At 39.7% G+C, this 18534-nt stretch overlaps 1 protein-coding gene across 1 annotated transcript in view; it reads right to left on the reverse strand.

The window, feature by feature from the left end:
- Positions 1-18534, reverse strand: part of GMDS (GDP-mannose 4,6-dehydratase) — a 656076-nt gene that overhangs the window by 125401 nt on the left and 512141 nt on the right. The window contains exon 8 of the mRNA XM_023624356.2: positions 3209-3327. Coding sequence (XP_023480124.2) covers positions 3209-3327 — 119 coding nt within the window. The remainder of the gene's footprint in view (positions 1-3208; positions 3328-18534) is intronic.

Genomic DNA, 18534 nt, shown 5'->3' on the forward strand with positions numbered 1-18534 from the left:
AATTTATTTATGTATTAGAAACTTCACAGTATATTGCTATTATTTTTACTTTCAACAGTCAACTGCCTTTTAAAGAAATTTTAAAATGGTGGAAGAACCCTTTTCTCCCCCCCACATATTTACTATTTCTCTTGCTCTTCATTCCTTTATAAGATCCAAGCTTCGGGCTAGCATCATTTTCCTTCTGTATAAATGTTTGCTGGCAATGAACCATCTCAGCCTTTGTCTGAAAGAAGTCTTTAATTCACCTCCACTTTAAAAATAGTTTCCCTAGGTACAGAATTCTAGGTTGTGCGTTTCTCTCAGCAGTTTAAAGACGTTGCTCCATTATCTTCTGCTTTGCATAGTTTCTGATAACATAACTGTCTTATATTTGTTCCTCAGTAAGTAAATCTTTTTTCGCTCTGGCTGCTTTTAAGATTTTCTCTTCAGTATTTATTTTCAGTAATTTGATTATGATGTATCCTGGTCAGATTTTCTTTGTGTTTATCCTGCTTGGGATTTATTAAGCCTCTTGGGATCTGTGATTTTATTGTTTTCATGAAATTTGGGGAAATTTTGGCCATTATTTAATTCTTTTTCTGTGCCTTCAGCCATTTTTCCCTGGAACTCCAATTACACATATGTTAGATTGTTTGATATTGTCCCACAGGTCACTGAGACTCTGTTCCTTTTTTTTTCCCCCGTCTTTCTCTTTGTGTGCTTCATCTTGGATCATTTCTATTACTATGTCTGCAAGCTTGTTCATTAGTCTTTTCTTCTGCACTATCTAATCTGCTTTCACTGCCAACAGTGAATTTTTCACTTCAGATACTTAATTTTTCATTTCTAGAAGTTCTATCTTTTAAAAATATATATTTTCCCTCTCTCTCCTCACTATATTCATGTTTTTCTTAAAATACTTGAACACAGATATCAAAGCTATTTTAACATCTTTGTGTCCTCATACCACTATCTTTATTATTCCTCAGTTTGCTTTGACTGATTGAATTTTCTCTCAGTTACAGGTCACGTTGACAGTCCTACTAACTTTTGATTGAATGCCAAACATTAAGAATTTCATTTTGTTGAGTCTAGATTTTACTTCCTTTGAAGAATGTTGGGCTTTGTTATGGTAGGAGGCTAAGTTATTTGTGTTGTTTGAGTCTTTTGAAGTTTGTATTTAAACTTCGTTAGCCTGAGTCTATAGTAGCCTTTACTCTAGGAATTACTCCCATTATTGAGACACAGCCCTTCTGGAATCTGTACTGTATTCTTTGAGTGATGAACAAGGTCTCTCCATTACAGCTTGGCTGAAACTCAAATGCATCTCAGACTTGAATAAACTCTAAGAAACATTCACTTCCAGTTCCCAGGTAGTTCTTTGTCCAAGCTTATGGAATTTCTTCTTACACATCCATATCTTATTATTCAATAAAGACTCAATGGGATCCTTATGCAGATTCTTGGAGCTCTTTTCCCCTGTAGCTATCACCTTTCTAGAACTCTGCCCCACAACATCTAGGTGCCTCAGACACTCTGAATTCTGATCTCTACCTCCTCAACTCAGCAGCACAGTTGTTTTCTGCTTGGAGTTCCTCTCCCACACTCTATGGTCTAGACATGTCTCCAGGAAGAGTGCAGGGCTCACCTCATTTGTTTTTTTTCTACCAGAGATCACAGACCTGCACTGCCTGTTACCCAATGTCTAAAACAGTTGTTTCATATATTTTATCTGTTTTTAAGATAGAAGGTTTATTCTGATTTCTGTTATTCCATAATAGCTAGAAATGGAAGTCTTTTCTTATATTTTAAAAATGAATCTTAGGAAACGGTTTGGCAGCTCCTCAAAAAGTTAAACATAGAATTACCATATGATCCAGGAATTCCACTCCTAAGTATATACCCCAGAGAACTGAAAGCAAGGACTTAAACAGGTATTTGTACACGCATGTTGATAGTGGCATTATTCACAATAGCCAAAAGTTGGAAGCAAATGGCAGATGAATGGATAAACAAAATGTAGTACATACATACAATGGAATATTATTCAGCCTTAAAAAGGAATGAAATGCTGATGCATGCTACAAGATGGATGAACCTAGAGAATATTAAGCTCTGTGAAATAAGCCAAACACAAAGGACAGATACTGTATAATTCTACTCATATGAGGTACCTAGAACAGGCAAATTCATAGAGACAGAAAGTAGAATGGTGGATGCCAGGGGCTGGGGGGAGGATGGAATGGGAAATTATTGTTTAATGGGGACAGAATTTCAGTTGGGGAAGATTAAAAAGTTCTGGAGATGAATGGTGGTGATGGTTGCATAACATTGTGCATGTACCTAATGCTATTGAATTGTATACTTAAAAATGATTAAAATGGTAAACTCTTATATATATTTTACTACAATAAAAAAATAGCCAAAAAAAAGAATCTTCTGTCTATAATGAAGGATTTCTCATATATCTTTCAAATATTCTAACAAACATCTGACTTCAAAATATACGTAGTGCAACAAGTAAATGTAGTGCCTAATTATAAACTGATCATTTTGGGACAAAGGATAGCATTGGCCCAACTGGCCAAATTCAGATCAGATCTGAGGATTAGACAGTAGTAATTTATCATTGTGAATTTCCTGATTTTTATGGCTGCATTGCATTCATGTAGGAGAATGTCATTATTTATAGGGAATACAGGCAAAAGTCCAGGGTCCTGGGGCATCAGGTTGGCAACCTACTAGCAATGGTTCAGAAAAAAGAAGACTATTTGTAATTGAAATTTTTCTGTAAGTTTTTTATGGTTTCAAAAATTTTAAAACAAGAGAGAAAGTATTAAAAAAGATTGTATAATGTTATCACATTGATCTGGTTAGAGTAGAATTAGCTAGAGTAAAATCGTAGTAAACCATGAATAAACCATGATAGAAAGTTTAAATTAAAAAATATTAAAAACCTTTAAAAAATTAAAAATATTAAAAAAATAAGACAAACTTCTAAAAGACTGAGTTTAGATGGTGACAAACATTTGACATAGAATATAACTGAGGTTGGATGCAGTAAAGAATAAAGTCCCTGCTCCACACTGAAACCCCCTGTATTGCTTTGTAAGACAGGAAAAAGGAAAAAAGACAAACAAAACTCAGGCAGAATAGCAAGCACATATACACACCTGCCAGCAAGTGTCTGATGAGTGACCAGAAGTCAACTCTCAGTTATACTTACACAATGGTTTTTCCGATGTGCAAAAATGATTTCTCTACAAATTCCCGGACGCTATGGACTTCCCCAGTGGCTATGACAAAATCCTCTGGCTCATCATTCTGTAACATCAGCCACATGGCCTAGAGAGAGAGAGGGAGGCAAGTCCAAGTTAAAGTTGCACTCAGCTGCCGTTTGGCAAATATAATGTTATCAAATGCACAGAATTGGAGTTGGGACATTGTTAAAAGGTAAACTGAGGCACATCCATATTTTTCAAGAGCGGATCTGAGCAGACACCTATCCGACAGAGCAGCACTAAACCACCAGTGGCTAGCAGCGCTCCATCGACAGGAGCTGGGGCCCGGGTCTCACGGAGCAGACGCCGAGGTGAAGGAAAGGAGTTACCAGCTCACGCAGCTGCCTTATTTGGGAAAGCAGAACCGGCTGCTGCTGACTGGTTGTTCTGAAGTTCATTTTCCTGGATTTGAGAGCATTGACTCTAGCTTAGGTTTCAGTTTGCTTCTTTAGGCTCCAAGACATTAAGAGCCACCTCAGTCTAATGGCCTCCTTGTCTAAATACTTTAGCATGGATAGCCAGAACGTGACCATCGAGTTAATATGATATTTAACCACTACAGTAGTAGTTCCCAAATGCCAGTGTGCATCAGAATCACCCGGGCAAGCATCTCAGTACAGATGCCTGGGCCGCACTTGCAGAAGTCTGGACTCAGTAGACTGGAGAACGTGTTTGAGGGATCTTTAACACTCCAGGTGATTAAAGAAGTCCTTGGATGGCAATTTAAAGGAACAAGATGTTGAAGAGTATCTGCGGTGAATAGTATATTTCTATAGTATATTTAAGAAAAGAAGAGTCTAGAAAGCATTGTCCAATTTTCCTTTATATCATGAATAGAAGTTTTGGAAAAATCATTTAAAGACAGATGTTTGTCCTCAAAAGTAGAACTAAATTTCTTAAGAATAAAGTTGAAAATTTAACAATGTGGTGACATCAAAAAGCAGGATAATCAACAGCCATTAATGGAAAAACAATCATGTAATAAATAGCATTACCACTTTTTTTTTTTTTTTTTTTTGGTGAGGAAGACTGGCCCTGAGCTAACATCTGTGCCAATCTTCCTCTCTTTTGTATGTGGGATGCTGCCACAGCATAGCTTGATGAGCAGTGCGCAGGTCTGTGCCCGGCATCCAAACCCGCAAACCCTGGGCTGCTGAAGTAAAGCATGTGAAGCTAACCACCACACCACTAGGCTGGCCCCACTACCACTTTTAAGACGTTATCTGCGAGGCAGTGGAAATGCACCAGTGTTAAGGATTTCGTCAGGCAGCATTTCAAGGTCAGGTGCTCAACGGATGTATCACACAGGTCCACTTTTTCAACAGGGATGAGAAGTCTAGTTAGGCAACAATGCAGCTGCACATGTAGGACACAAACTGGTGGCAACTGTCACAGCCTGGCTCCACTCAGTTATTACACCTTTTATCAACAACATAAAGTCCTTTAGTTTCTATAGCTTGGAACTGCACACTAATTTTCAGATTTTGTTTACACAGATAGAAAATGCATGTTTAAGAGAAATTAAGATAGCTGGTATCTGATAGCAGCATATCTCTTTAAGGAAAATCCAGGGGCTGGCCCCACGGCCGAGTGGTTAAGTTCGCGCTCTCCCCTTTGGCGGCCCAGGGTTTCACCAATTGGAATCCTGGGGGCGGACATGGCACCGCTCATCAAGCCACGCTGGGGTGGCGTTCCACATGCCACAACTAGAAGGACCTACAACTAAACGTACACAACTATGTACTGGGGAGCTTTGGGGAGAAAAAGGAAAAATAAAGTCTTTAAAAAAAAAAAGAAAAGAAAAAAGAATACTCCAAGCCAAAAAAATCAATTTTTTCATCACTCCCATCCACTTTTCAAAATAGGTAAAAATAATAGGCACTTCATTATAATGCAGTCCCCAATATTATGTGCATTGAACTCTTGTTCTAACACTTAAAGAAAACCATTTTGGTTGATTTCTCCCTTGCTGCTATTGGATAAGTTGAAAAATAGGGTGCTGAAATCAATGTGGCAGCTTATTTTCTCTTAGAAAATGCAACCAAAAAGTTTAATTCCTCCTTATTCATTTGAATTTGTGGCAGCCTTCTAAAAATATATAGAATAAAGGTAAATATTTCTCTTTTACTTGAAGTTATCTCCTGTGGATATTTTGTATTTTTGGTCTATTACAAAATTGTTTTAAATCCTATTTTTGTTGTATGGAACATGAGCCTTTTAGGCAGTTTTACATGCCTTGGAGATGGGGCCCCTGGGTGGGACGCTGGCAAGAGATTCCAATCAGTGATAGACTGACAAATAACGGAGGAAACTGTCTTTGCTAGGAGAGAGTTTTGTTCACATTAATGAAATATCTGCAGCTTCATTTTGCACTGAGATCATAGTTGATGAATTTAGCCACAACCCTTTTTAAAAATTTTATACTAATTCTGTTAATAGTAATGATGAAGCTTGATTAGTTTTTAAAAGGCACAAAATACAGGATAGTCCAAGCGGCGTGTAGTCTACAAAAGCACACTGTTAAATGCTCCAGGCCAAGAGGAGGGGTGGGCCTGATGCTCCAGCCCAGCTCTGCTGCCCAAACCCTGTGCCCAGTACCCTCTACTGTTAAGCTACTCAGAAAGCGTCTTTTTGTGATGGACACCATGGCATGTGTGCACTCGCAGAGGCCTGGTAGGGGCCACTCTTCATGTCTGTGTCTTGAATGTACTGTCCCCAAGGTCCAGAATGCCCTCTTCCCTCATCTGTCTGGGAACTCTGACCTCTGCTTCTAGAGCCCGTACAAAAGCCCCAGGTTTAGTCCTTGCAATGAATCCCTGCTATCTCACTAGGTCTCCCGTGACCAATGGCACACAACATGGCTGACTTCACTGGGACTGAGCCTGCCCTCTGGCCACCCTTCCCCAACTAAGCTGACCCTCTTGCCTCCTCTGAGCACACACATGCACATACAGGCACATACACAAACTTGTTTTTGCTCCCTTCCAAATACTGTCAAAGTTTTTAGGAAAAATTAAATTATGCTTTTGGCTGGAATTTCTATTTGAGCATTTTTCTGGGGATTAGTATATACACTTAAATGTGTACTCCTCAAATTTCCATTCTAAAAATAAATTTCAAATAGGTCTTTCAGGACTGCTCAGCTTATTTTATTTCTTTTGAAACACTCTGTTGTGTTAGAATGGTTTTGAAAAATCATATTTTCAGTCATGTGAAAGAAAGCAAGGGGCTTGCTAAAAATAAAAGAAGCAAATACAATTACTGGCTGATGGTGGATTACTTCAAACCCTGGGACCAGCTCCCGGTGCTTGTTTTGTCCCCGACAGGAATCTGGGGATCAGGAGGAGCCTCTCACTTTCACTAGAGTGCACGCCAAGAACCTGCGCTTGCCTTCTCCATCAGACTATCTGCGGCCTTTGACCTATCAATTTCTAGGCATTTCCTCTCAAGTTCATATTGTACCAGGCTCCAGTCTGGGAATGGGAAAGGAAAGGATATACAACTCCAGATTTATTTGTTATTACTGAAAAGTTTACTGGGTTTAACAGAGGGAAAGGGCTTTGTTTAAATTTCCACTGAGCATAATTAATGGTTATTGACTGGTAAATGAAGAACAGGTGACACTCTGGATTAGCCGATAAATGATCTTGTGTTCTGGTGTGATAATGGGTTAGTAATTTGCCACAAAGCCGAGGCCCAGTGCCTCCCATCAGAATGCTAGATCATGTCCAGGACACAAAGGCCCCTCTGTGAGAAGCACTCAGCCATTCACCTCCTTATACAGCTGCACACGCTGATTTGGTCCATTTATTCTCTGATGGATAGCACAACTGAGGCAAAAGTTCACCACTTCTCACCTTCCTGTTCACATGCTAAACACATGACCCATGGCACTGGCAGGCTACAATCTGTGATCAGAGCACCACCCAGCATTGGCTCTGACTACAGAAATGATTTTGCGGTTACATGTTTTAGACGTCAGTCTTCTCTCTCTGTCTCTCAAGGAATGAAGGAGGAAAAAGACGGAGTCTTCCCACATTCCTTCAGTGCCCTTTAAGGATGTGACTGACCTATCCACTTCCTCAGATACTTATTTACTTTCAGGCCTGACCTGATCACCAGTGCAAACGAAAAAATCTCCTGCTTTTTAATCCATCCCATGGAGAGGAAAAACAATCAGTTAAGAAATGTCCCAAGGCTTCAGATTCTTCCACATACAAACGTCCCTTAATGGCAAATGAACAGTGCGGTTTTCAAATCAGGTCTCACATTCATTTTGCTTTTAAGGCACACGAAGTTTAGAGGAAACCTGACTCTGTACCATTGACACTTGAAGGCCAAGTCCAGGTGGTTATAAATATTGGTTAAATTTGGACATGTGCTCTCTTGTAACTATATAATTAACCTATCTGTTCTACAAATCTAATTTAGAGAACTTAAAACAAAACTTTAATTTAAAAAATTTCAAATAAAAATACTTCTCTCCCCCAATCTACTCTTTGGTATTCAAATCATGAATGCGGAAGCGGGCAGTGAAGGGTCATTCCTCTTCCTTGACCTGGTAGCTCTGGAAGCTATTCCCAGCTGGCCCAGTGAAGGAGAACACCCAGAGCACATCACCACAGCCGACTAACTACACCTGATTCCATGCATGCCTTTTGGGGTGTGATGGATGTTTGTCTTAAAAATTTGGATTCTACAATTGCTTCCACCTCGCCATTAACCTTCAGTTCAGGATCCAAGCCACAAACACTTATTAACTGAGCTGTCATCCATGAATAACAAGATTTGTTAATCAAGGTTATGTTTAACTATGTTTATTTGACTGCTACTTTTTCAGCCCTGTGCTTTTGTGCTTTATGGGCTACTGTCATAAAAATAATCTTAAAACAGAACTATATATAATTATTTCAGGGGAGGAAGTCTATGAAATAATTCTAATAAAAATCATAGGAATTTGAACAAATAGAATTCCCAATAAAGGATGCCAAGTGTGGATCCATTCACATACATTTTGTCTTTAAACTTTGTTCAGTAGCTGTTTTCCTGTAGACAGCCTGGTATTGACAGTTTGGGTCTGGACTTCAAGCAGTCCTGTGCTAGGCCAGGCCTTATGCTTTGTGGGACCCACGTAGGTAGGTCTGAGGGTTAGCCTGGGAGCGTACTCCCTACTCTGGTATAGTTGGACAGGTACCAAATGATTAACAAATAAAACTCTATCAAGAAAACTGTCTAGCATAAAACCAAAGGCTGGTCTTAAGGCCCTCTCAAATCTATCAATTTTCTTCATGGGCAAAAACACAGTGGTTTGTGGATTCCTTTGATTAAGGGTCCTTCAGACAATTTAAAGACACAAAGTTAGTAAACAGGAAAAAAATCATTAGATAATAAATTAATAAAAACACCAAAAATAATAGAACATAATTTAAAAGCCATATGAGTCTTGCATCTAATTTTTGCTGTTAAGATATCATTCTACACTGATATCATATGCACTGAAAGAAAGAGGCCATGTCAAAATCTGCCTTGCCCTTTATCTTTTCTTCTAGCCAGGTACACTGATCTATAAATTCCAAGGTTGAAGGTTAGTTTTTCTTATCCCTGGAAACAATGTAAAACTTAAAAGCTTCTAGTGTGAATCATTCTGAGTCAGTTTTTCTGGCATTTCATCTGCTCTTTCAATATGCAGATTCAAGTTATGTATTTATTTCTTCTATTACTCTTTGACTATATTTTATCTCTTCTATTTGCTCCATTTCTTTTTCTGCACATCAAGTATGTACATGTTGTATCTCTCTTCTTCTATCTTCTATGTTGATTATATCCTATCTAATCATTTTTATGCTTGTTCTTTCCCATATTATTTTATGTGATTTCCTCCTGCCCGTTCATCTGATTATTTTTAGTAACATTTTAAATTTTGTTGCTAATGGGGCTTCAATTTCTGGAATGATTTTCTTTTCCTCTTCTATATCTGTCCTGATTACTTCCAGCTTAACTTTTCCATTTATTTTCTCTAAGCCACGGGTCAGCAAACTTTTTATCAGAGGGCCAGATAGTAAATATTTCAGGCTTGTGAGCCATATGATGTCTAACACAAATAGCTAACTGTTGCAGCACAAAAATGGCCACAGATGACACAGAAACAAATGGGCATGGCTGTGTTCCAATAAAACGTTATTTACAAAAGCAGGTAACTAGTCCATGCACTGCAGGTGGCCCACCCTTACTTTTAGCTAACTGAACAAAACCACGTTGCCCATAACTTCTTTGAATCTGTGGAGGACAATGATCTAAGCTGCAGCTACATATTTTTCCTTGAATAATACTCCTTAGGAGATGTGCCATTCATCTGTTTTGTTTTCTCCTTGCAATCCTCTGCCCACTCCCACCTTAGGTATAGACCCTGGGGTAGTGCCTTTCCAGTTATTACTACTATTTGAAGAAGGCTGGATATTTGCTGAAGAATTGTATGAGGAGCAGCAAGAAAGTGCACTGAGGGCAGCCTACAACTTCAATTCAAACTTCGCTCAAAAATCTCTCACCAAACTCATTACGTTCTCGGCCCCAAGACAATGCTGTTCTCATTTTTCAGCACACAGTTGGTTAGTGTGGCTCACAGAATAGCCCATAAATCACACGGCCACTATTGCACTATCTGGCAATTATTGTTTTCCCCCTGCCTTCACCCCAGATCACAATCTGCATTGCTCCTCAGCCAGGAGGCTACGTCAGTCAAGAAAATGGTTTCTCCTTCAGCAACATCTTCCTGCCATTCTGAAATATCAAAGTGGTTATCTATAAAGATATTCTCCACTCCTACATAATATCATTTTGTGGGCCTTTTGGGACTGAAAATTAACTCGAGCAAAATCTACAGCCTGTATATATGTATGTATGGTCAGCAGAATATATTCTGAGTGCACAAAGAATTATTTTTGACAATTATATGTATCTTAAAGTTATGTGACCATGTAAATAATGTATGAAAGAAGTTTAACAAAAAATGCACATTCAAATAAAGGATGTTTCACTTGTCAAATGCTGCTTCATAAGCCATCCTAACACTTGGTGGCTTAACCTTTTTATTGTTCAGGATTCTGCAAGTTAGGAATTGAGGAGAGCTCCGGCGGGGATGGCTCGTCTCTGCTCCCTGTGGTGGTGGCTGAGGTGATTTGACTGGGGCTGTAGGACCGACATGGCCTCCCTCACAGCTCCGGGTCCCTGGATGCACTTCAGTCCTCTTCCAAGTGCCCTCCACCCTCATGGGCCCTCATCATTCACTAGTCTAGCTCAAGCTTCTTCACAAAACAGAAGCTACAAGGCCTCAAAAGGCCGTGGCCTGGAGTGACTCAGTGTTACTTCCTCCGCATAGTATTGGTTACAGCCCAAATTCAGAAAAAGGGGAAACAGACTCTCCTCCTTTATTAGGAGAGTGATAAAGTCACACTGCAAAAGGGCATGCACGGTGGCAGGGATTATTGCAGCCATCTCTAGAGAAAATCTACCATAAAGGGCTATCTTGTGACGACTACAACATCAGCTGATTGTTTCAATGTGGTAATATATACTTTTGTCTTTAATATAAGCATTACTGCTTCACCTTGTGGCTTCCACATAAAGCTCCATCTGTCTTTAACTGTGCAGTGATAGTTAGGCTTCTATGAGGGCAACAAGACTTCACAGACTAACACCTGGAATATGGAAACTCATTTGCAGGTCACTATAAATTAACAGATGCTCTAACTTGGCCCTAACATCATTACTGTCACAACATACCTGCCAGAAGAAGTTGTTTCCTGGAGCGCACCCAGACGCCTACCTCAACCAGGTGTTTTCAATCACCTGCTCCCACCTGCATACCCAGGTAAGCCATTCTAGAATTAGCTCCTGGCTCAGCAGGAACAATACAAAAGCTCTGGGTACACAGCAGGAAGTTACTTTACACTCATGACCACCTGATCGCCCATCTCCCTGCTCGTAGTTCCTGGCCATGCTGCTGAAACATGTTCTTGGGAAGCCAGCTTTGACTTTTCTATGACCTTACCCCTCAAGCCTGTCTGACCACCTACTTCTGCCTCTCGGTCTGACTCTGACCTTTGGAATTCAATTTCTGGGCTGGTCTTGGGCTCCCTTGAATAACAGGTCCTAGCCTTGCCACAGGTCTCTCAGTTCCAGTGTTGATAATCATTGTTACTAGGAAATAAAAACTATATACACACCATATTACGTGCATTAAGGTGGACGTAGATAGGACTTTACAAGATTAGTCTAAAACTGTGCTGCCCAATGGAAATATACTACAAGCCACATATATAATTTTAAATTTTCTATTAGCCCCATTAAAAAAGAAAAAAGAAAAGGTGAAGCTAATTTTAATATTTGATTTAACCCAATATATACAGTATATTATCATTTCAAAATAAAATACTATCAAGATATTTCACATTATTTTTCTATGTATGAAGTCTTCGAAGTACAGCATGTGTGTTGCATTTACAGCACATCTCAGTTCAGACTGGCACACTTCAAGTACTCAGTAACCACATGTGGCTAGGAGACACTGCATGGGACAGAGCAGGGCTAAAGAGCTGGCCTTGTGCAAGGAAACAGTCAACCTACTATGTGATGAACTGTCCTAATCCTGTTTGCTCAACCTGTCAATCAAAAGATTCTGCTGGGGCTGCACGGAGGAAGCGTCTTCATCTTTGTTGCACAGCTGGAGGAATAATCCCCCTCTCCTCCCTCCTTTGTAATTGTCTCCACTTCTTGATTTTCCCTGTAATGATTTCATCACTAGCAGAGAGAGAGCTTCAAAAGCAGTATAACTAGCTCCTAATTTATGATCATCTGACATTTGAATGCTTGCCCCTTTCATCTACAAATGGGCAGTAATACCACACCCCACCTCCCCAACTGGAATGCCTGGGTAGTAAATACCTGGAGAACAACTTATGGGTATGTTGAAGAGCAGTCTTGAGGAGAGGAGGCAGGAACGCTCAAATTTCAGTGTGCGTTAGAATCATCTGGAAGGTTAAAACACAGATTGCTGGCCTCCTCTAGCCCCAGAGTTTCTGATTGAACAGGCTTGGGGTGGGGCCTGAAAATCTGCATTTCTAACAAGTTGCAGGGTGAAGCTGATGCAACTCGTGTGCGGACCACACTGAGAGCCACTGCTTGCTGTGGCTGGAGCTCAGACTTGGAATAAGACCACAGACTTGGAATAAGACCACTTGTGTTTAAACCACAGCTCCAGGACTTACTGGGTAACTTCTGGCAACTCCCTTAATCTTCCAGTGTCTCAGAAAAATGAGAACAATAAAAGTACTTACCTCATAGGGTTGTTTTTAGGATTAAATTAGTTAATATATGTAAAGTGCCTGGAACAGTGCCTGGGACACAATAAGTGCTTGAGGACTATTATTTATCAGGATGATGATGATGACAATGATGATTATGTAGCTTTCGAGGGTTATTGGTGCCTAGATCTAGTTAATCTCCATGACCAAACTCTTGCACCCATAGATGGCAGGGGAGGGAAGATTGAAAGGGTGGAGCAAATTTAATCCTGATTCTGTTAGTCAGAGACACAGAATTTTATAGCTGGAAGGGGCCTCAGAGATGTTCTCATTCAATTTAATTCATTTTAAAGACTAAGCAACTGGAACCAGAAACATTCTATGACTCACCTAAAGTCACACACCTACTTAGTGCCAGAGCTGAGACTAGAACCTGGATTCTCCTTTTAGTATTCTTTTTATTGCATTACACTAACATGCATTTTCCTAATAGCTGTAACTAGGGATGCACTTGCCTATGGAAACTGTTATAAACGGCTTTTAGGAATAGCTGTATGGACTTCTGTGGGCTAACGTGGGGACTTGACCTACTGGTCAAGCCAATAAATATTTATGGAACGCCTGCTAGGTGCCAGGCACTGTGCTGGGGTCTGAGAGTATACCAGCTAGGGATAAACAAGGTAGACACTGTGCCTGGCTTATGGACTTCCAACATTTATATAGGAAAAGGATTTTAAAAGTTCAACACTTGATTTAAGAACTTCTGAGACATAAACTCCAGGTAGTATCCAGAAGACATCAGGCATGTAACTTTCTAAAACTTTCCTCCTAACCAACACTATTCCAACCCACAGCTGTTGCTGAAGGAGTGAATCAAGGCAGCTATATTTAAGTCAGGTGACGTCTGTGTGCCTCCCCTCCCTCCCAACTCCCTTATCATGGATGGAGACTTGATATATTCTGGGCCAGTTGGAGTCTCAAAAAAGTCTGTAGTAAGAGACTCAGAGATTGAATGAGTAGGATAGCCCTGAGCACTGGAGCTGTGTGGCTGCCACATAGGTCCAGCCAGCCCTGCTGAAGCCAAAGGGCGGCCTGCAAAAGGAGCACTGCCGAGTGCAGCATGGAAGGGACCTGTTTGGGTGTGTGTGGGGAAAGAGACTACAAGGCGGTAGGGAGGGGAGGAGAGATGCACAGACATACAGGAAAGCAGAGTTCATGTCCAAATTCCTGTGAAGTATCCTGATGCTCCTTATGATAAATCCCTTTTTACTTGAATTTCTCTGAGTTGGTTTCTGCTTCTTGCACCAACAAACTCAGATGAAGACAGCTGGAGACCAAACAAGACTTCCAGAACTTTGCTCAGTCTGTGAGTGTGTAAGACCAATCATGCATCAGGCTCTTTACTCAGTGCTGAGAGAACAGTTCCAACCGGGATAAGGCACCACCTGGGACCTCAGAATCCATAGGGAAGACTGCTATGTGCCCACTCAGCAGCCAAAATAGCACAAGGCCAATGGGATAAATGCTAGCAGAAAAGGAGGCATGGGAGCACAAGGGAGGAGACAATTAATGCAGACCAGAGGAGCAGGATTGCTTCAGGGGATTTTTACCAGTCTGCTTTTTAATCCCAATGAGCACCGATGACTGCCCATTCTTCAGCTCCTCTGAAGACTGCAGGCTAGGACACATGCACCATCTTTGTCACTGGGAGTTAGTGTCCCATTCAACTTGTTCATTTAAATTCATTTCAAATGTGTTTCCCCACAATGTCCTCATTCACAAAAATCAGGATTTCAACTTAAAAGCCACTCTCCCACTTAGTTCTCTTAAAACTATGCTTAAATAGATATAGATTTAATCATTCTGCCTTTAATTTTTGGCCGCTAAATATAAAAATATCCCAACATAAACAGTACATAAGCTTTGTTCTTCTGGGAGGTCAAATTGCTCTTATTGACTTGGTCTTACCCATGAGCGTAATGTTTCTGTTATCATAACTTTTTCCTAGAGGCTGACTCTGTCATGTCCTCGAATGAAAGAGATAAAAAGAGAAGCTAGTTATATTTAAGAAAACATTTATTGTAACAGTAATATTTAGGCCTAGTGACACAAGAGGAAAGAAATTCCACTATATATAAAAAACAATTTAGAGACAACTTCTCCTCCAATAAGGGCCCCTCCAGACAACTGCAAATTAAACAAAAAGCCCCTTTGTGTTCTTCAAATTAAAAAAAAAATCAAGACACCTCCTAAAAGTTCAATTATTTTAAAAACACAGAGATGGTGATGTGAGATTTCTTTTGAGTATTTATAACTCTAGATGAAACCTAGAAAAACAAGCCTTTGATAAACTGAATTAATAGTTTCAAAATATTTAACTTATCAAGTATTTGAAAATTCTAAAATGTCCAAAAAATATTTTTAAAAAAACTTTGGAGAAACTTAACTCAAATTATCAGACTCTGGAGAAAAAACATCTATTTTTCAGTGACTAAAATTTTCAGCAGTCTGAGAAGTATCAATGACTGCTCAAGATCATTATTAACAATAAAAAATTGTCTATTACTACACAACACCATAAGTAATGTCATCTAGCAAATGCTAAAGGTTGAGAACTGAGGAGCAATCTTTCCTGTTAAAATAACACAAGATTTTTCACATTCATTTCATATGAATGAACAACGTCTTCATTGTTTTCCTGAACACTAATTTAGTGTTGTATTTTTTTGCTTGTGTCAACGAGTGTCAAAATATTGTTCTTTTAAATACATGAAAGTATTTGCATAGAGCTTTATTACTGATCTTTAGATGTTAGCCAGAGGCAAAATAAAACAGAGACACTCCAGTTGGGAAATCTCACTAGCAATGAAAAGCAAGAGTCTTTAACATATTCTGCTTTTCTGCCAATTTTCTTTCCCGAGTACACAATGGTTTATTTACCTCACAATTGGTGAAATTAAAAGCAAAGTCAGATACAATAAAACTATGCTTCAATTATAAGACACAAGAATTCCATTTCCCTAAACACGAAACAGAAAGTTTGCAAGAAGGAATACAAAAACTCTTAAGAGGAAGTTCTAAGATCCAGACATGAATTAAAATACAATAGCATATACATCAATTACAGAAAGGTCAAGAAACACAGTGTGTTTCAACAATGAAGTGAGAAACACCTGGGCAATTTTTATTAAGTTATGGCTTTCTGCATCATCTCATCGGTAAATGCTCAATTGACTGTAATTGTTTGCATTTATCCCAGTTATTAAGAAAAATAAAGCCACTACATTTTCTGTCGTTTCAAAGTTGAAGAGTCCACAACCAGGTATCTGATGTGGTTTTCAATTCTGTTTTTTTCCTCCCTAACACTAATTATCTTGCCATCATGGTACTGCCCAAAAAGACAAAATGCCCTTTCACAGAAGCGTAGGCTCCAGCTGATGGGTTACTCACTACGAAACTGAAGGGCTGTACCCTGGTTGCGGTCAGGAAAGAGCAGTCCCGGCGCATGGTGCCAGGACAGGCTAGACTAAGGCCATGCTCGCACTGCGAGAAACCAGACCAGCCTTTCAAGTCAAGTGTTGGCTTGTAGACATATAAGTTAATCAGCTATGAAATAACCACCACAATGTTCTTATTGATCATGAAAGGCTTGTGATGCAACTCTTGGCCTGGAGAGGATCTGTGCTTCATTCTTTCAGCCTCCAACTTTCAGAGAAAGAGAGCACTTTAAGAATGGTATTTACAAAAGACAGATGCTAATTTCATGATTTGAACCTTCCTAGGAAGACGTGCAATGTGCTGGGTCTTGTCAATGAAGTATACTAAACTCATCACATTCATAAGCCGGTTCATTTTTCAAAGAACAAGATAGTGTTTTCATTGCACTGCACTTACTAAGAGTAAAAGGTTAGAAAGCTTCAGATTGATAACATTTCAAAGCTAAATTTTAAACGTTTTCCCGTAAATCTTTTTCTTCTCTGTGAGACACCAGGTAACGTTGATAATTTTGTTTTTAAATCAGTGTGACTGATATAAAGAACGGCTATGGAACATTTGCTGCAAAAGTCATAAATTAATTTAAGAAGCTGGTAATTTTAAAGTACTAATGTATGTATAGGTAGAATATTTAGTATACTTTTACTGTTCTTGAAAATGAGCCAGTGTGATAATCATACTTTCTGCTCAATTTATACCGATTTTCAGTTCCCATTTCTAGTAAATTCTTTCTAAAGTCATACAGGGGAAAAACAAAAGTGGGTGAGGGGGACTTGTGCTGTCAGAGCTTCAGGATGTATTACTGTAAGATGCTCCGAAATGTGGGCCACTGGGTCACCCACAGATGTGACCATAAACTAGGGAGTCCTTTCCCATTAGGCCAGCTCCATCATTCAGAGGATTCAGAGAATGAGTCCTCTTATGCAAAAAAGAAAGGAACAAATTCAGTACAGAGTCCAGTGAGAGAAGTATACAAGTGAGCTGCAGAATCAGTGAATTAAATCTTTACAAAGAACATTCAGTAGATCACTTCTCCAACGGCACGGAGATAAAATCCCACGGTCTCTCCACGAGAAACCGGCTGCCAAATGATAAATCCTCTAGTCCCAGTGTGCTATCCGCACTATATGGTTAGGCCTCCAGACACATGTGTCTACGGACACTAAAGAGCTTGGTCAGTGAGAGAATGAACACGCTAGGGCAATTGCTCCTGCCCACCTTCCTTCTTTCACATAGATCGTTTGTGTGTGACTGACTCCAGAACAAACAGAGAAGAAAAAACCCCAAGCATTGTATTTCTAACAATGAACTGGACTGCAGGTTTGCTCAAGGGGGAATAATGGGATATCCCAGTTACCAGGGTGGCATGATCATCTACAAAGCAATGAGAACCAGTCTCTCAGTTTGCACGACTCACTTTTGTCAACAACTCAGTGTCAGATTAGTTTAACTCTGTGCTAGGACCACTGAGGAAAAGGACAAGTACTGGACATTTGCTCCTACGAGTGAGGAGTGCCCCTAAGCTAGGGGGATAGACATCCTGCCCACCTGGGGGAAACAGCACTACCTGTTGAAACGCCAGTCTCCTTGAGCGGAGACGTCCCCTTTGCCCCAGCACCCCTCTGCAAGCAAGTTTGGAGGGTCTGTAGAACACAGCCAGGCATCACAGAGCTGCCTGCTTCTCATCTAATTCAGCTCCTCCTAGCACCACTGGAGGTGGAAGTGAAGAGGGACGGAGTGAAGAAAAAACGTGATTTTTTAAAAAAAAAAATGATCTTGTTCCTAGCAGTAAACACAGAGCCAGTAGCTTGGGAAGCCTTTCCGTGATCACTTGTTTACTTTTTATACAGTGGGAGACAGCTATTTAAAGCTGGGCCTGTGGTGTGAGACTGCATACAAAACACAGACTGAAAATGAAAACCCGTGTGCAGAACGTGAGAGCCGAAAGAATCGCACAGGCAAGAGATGAAGGCCTTATATGTTTATCCGTCTTTCCAAACCAAGTGTTTTTACAGGAAAATAGGTAGTCATAAAGGACAGTCTCAATGTTATATAGTGAAAAGAACTCAGAAGGAAATCCTAAGACTGGGCTGGTCACTTTAGACAAGTCACTTATTTCACCCTTGATTTTCTTACACAGGTTACAGGGTTTTAGGCATGCCCTTAGATAATGTATTAAAAGCACTTTGTGATCTACTAAATGTTATTGCTGTTATAAATGATAATATTATTGGAGAAAATTCCAAGGTTAATGACTAAGAGATCAGGATTCTATAATGATCACTGAGATATGACGTGATAATTCCATGGACTGTTATATTTAACATAAAAACATAGCATTTTGCAGAGCAGTAACTCTTTTAAAAAATGTGTTTTAGAATGGAATTTGGGGTTTCAACATTTCCATCCTTAAGAATTTCTGATTCCTTGCCCAAAATAGGTCAGTTATATTCAAGTTTTGAAAGAGCATAAAAATC

This window comes from Equus caballus, chromosome 20 (genome assembly GCF_041296265.1).
Source record: "Equus caballus isolate H_3958 breed thoroughbred chromosome 20, TB-T2T, whole genome shotgun sequence".
Classification (NCBI taxonomy): Eukaryota; Metazoa; Chordata; class Mammalia; order Perissodactyla; family Equidae; genus Equus; species Equus caballus.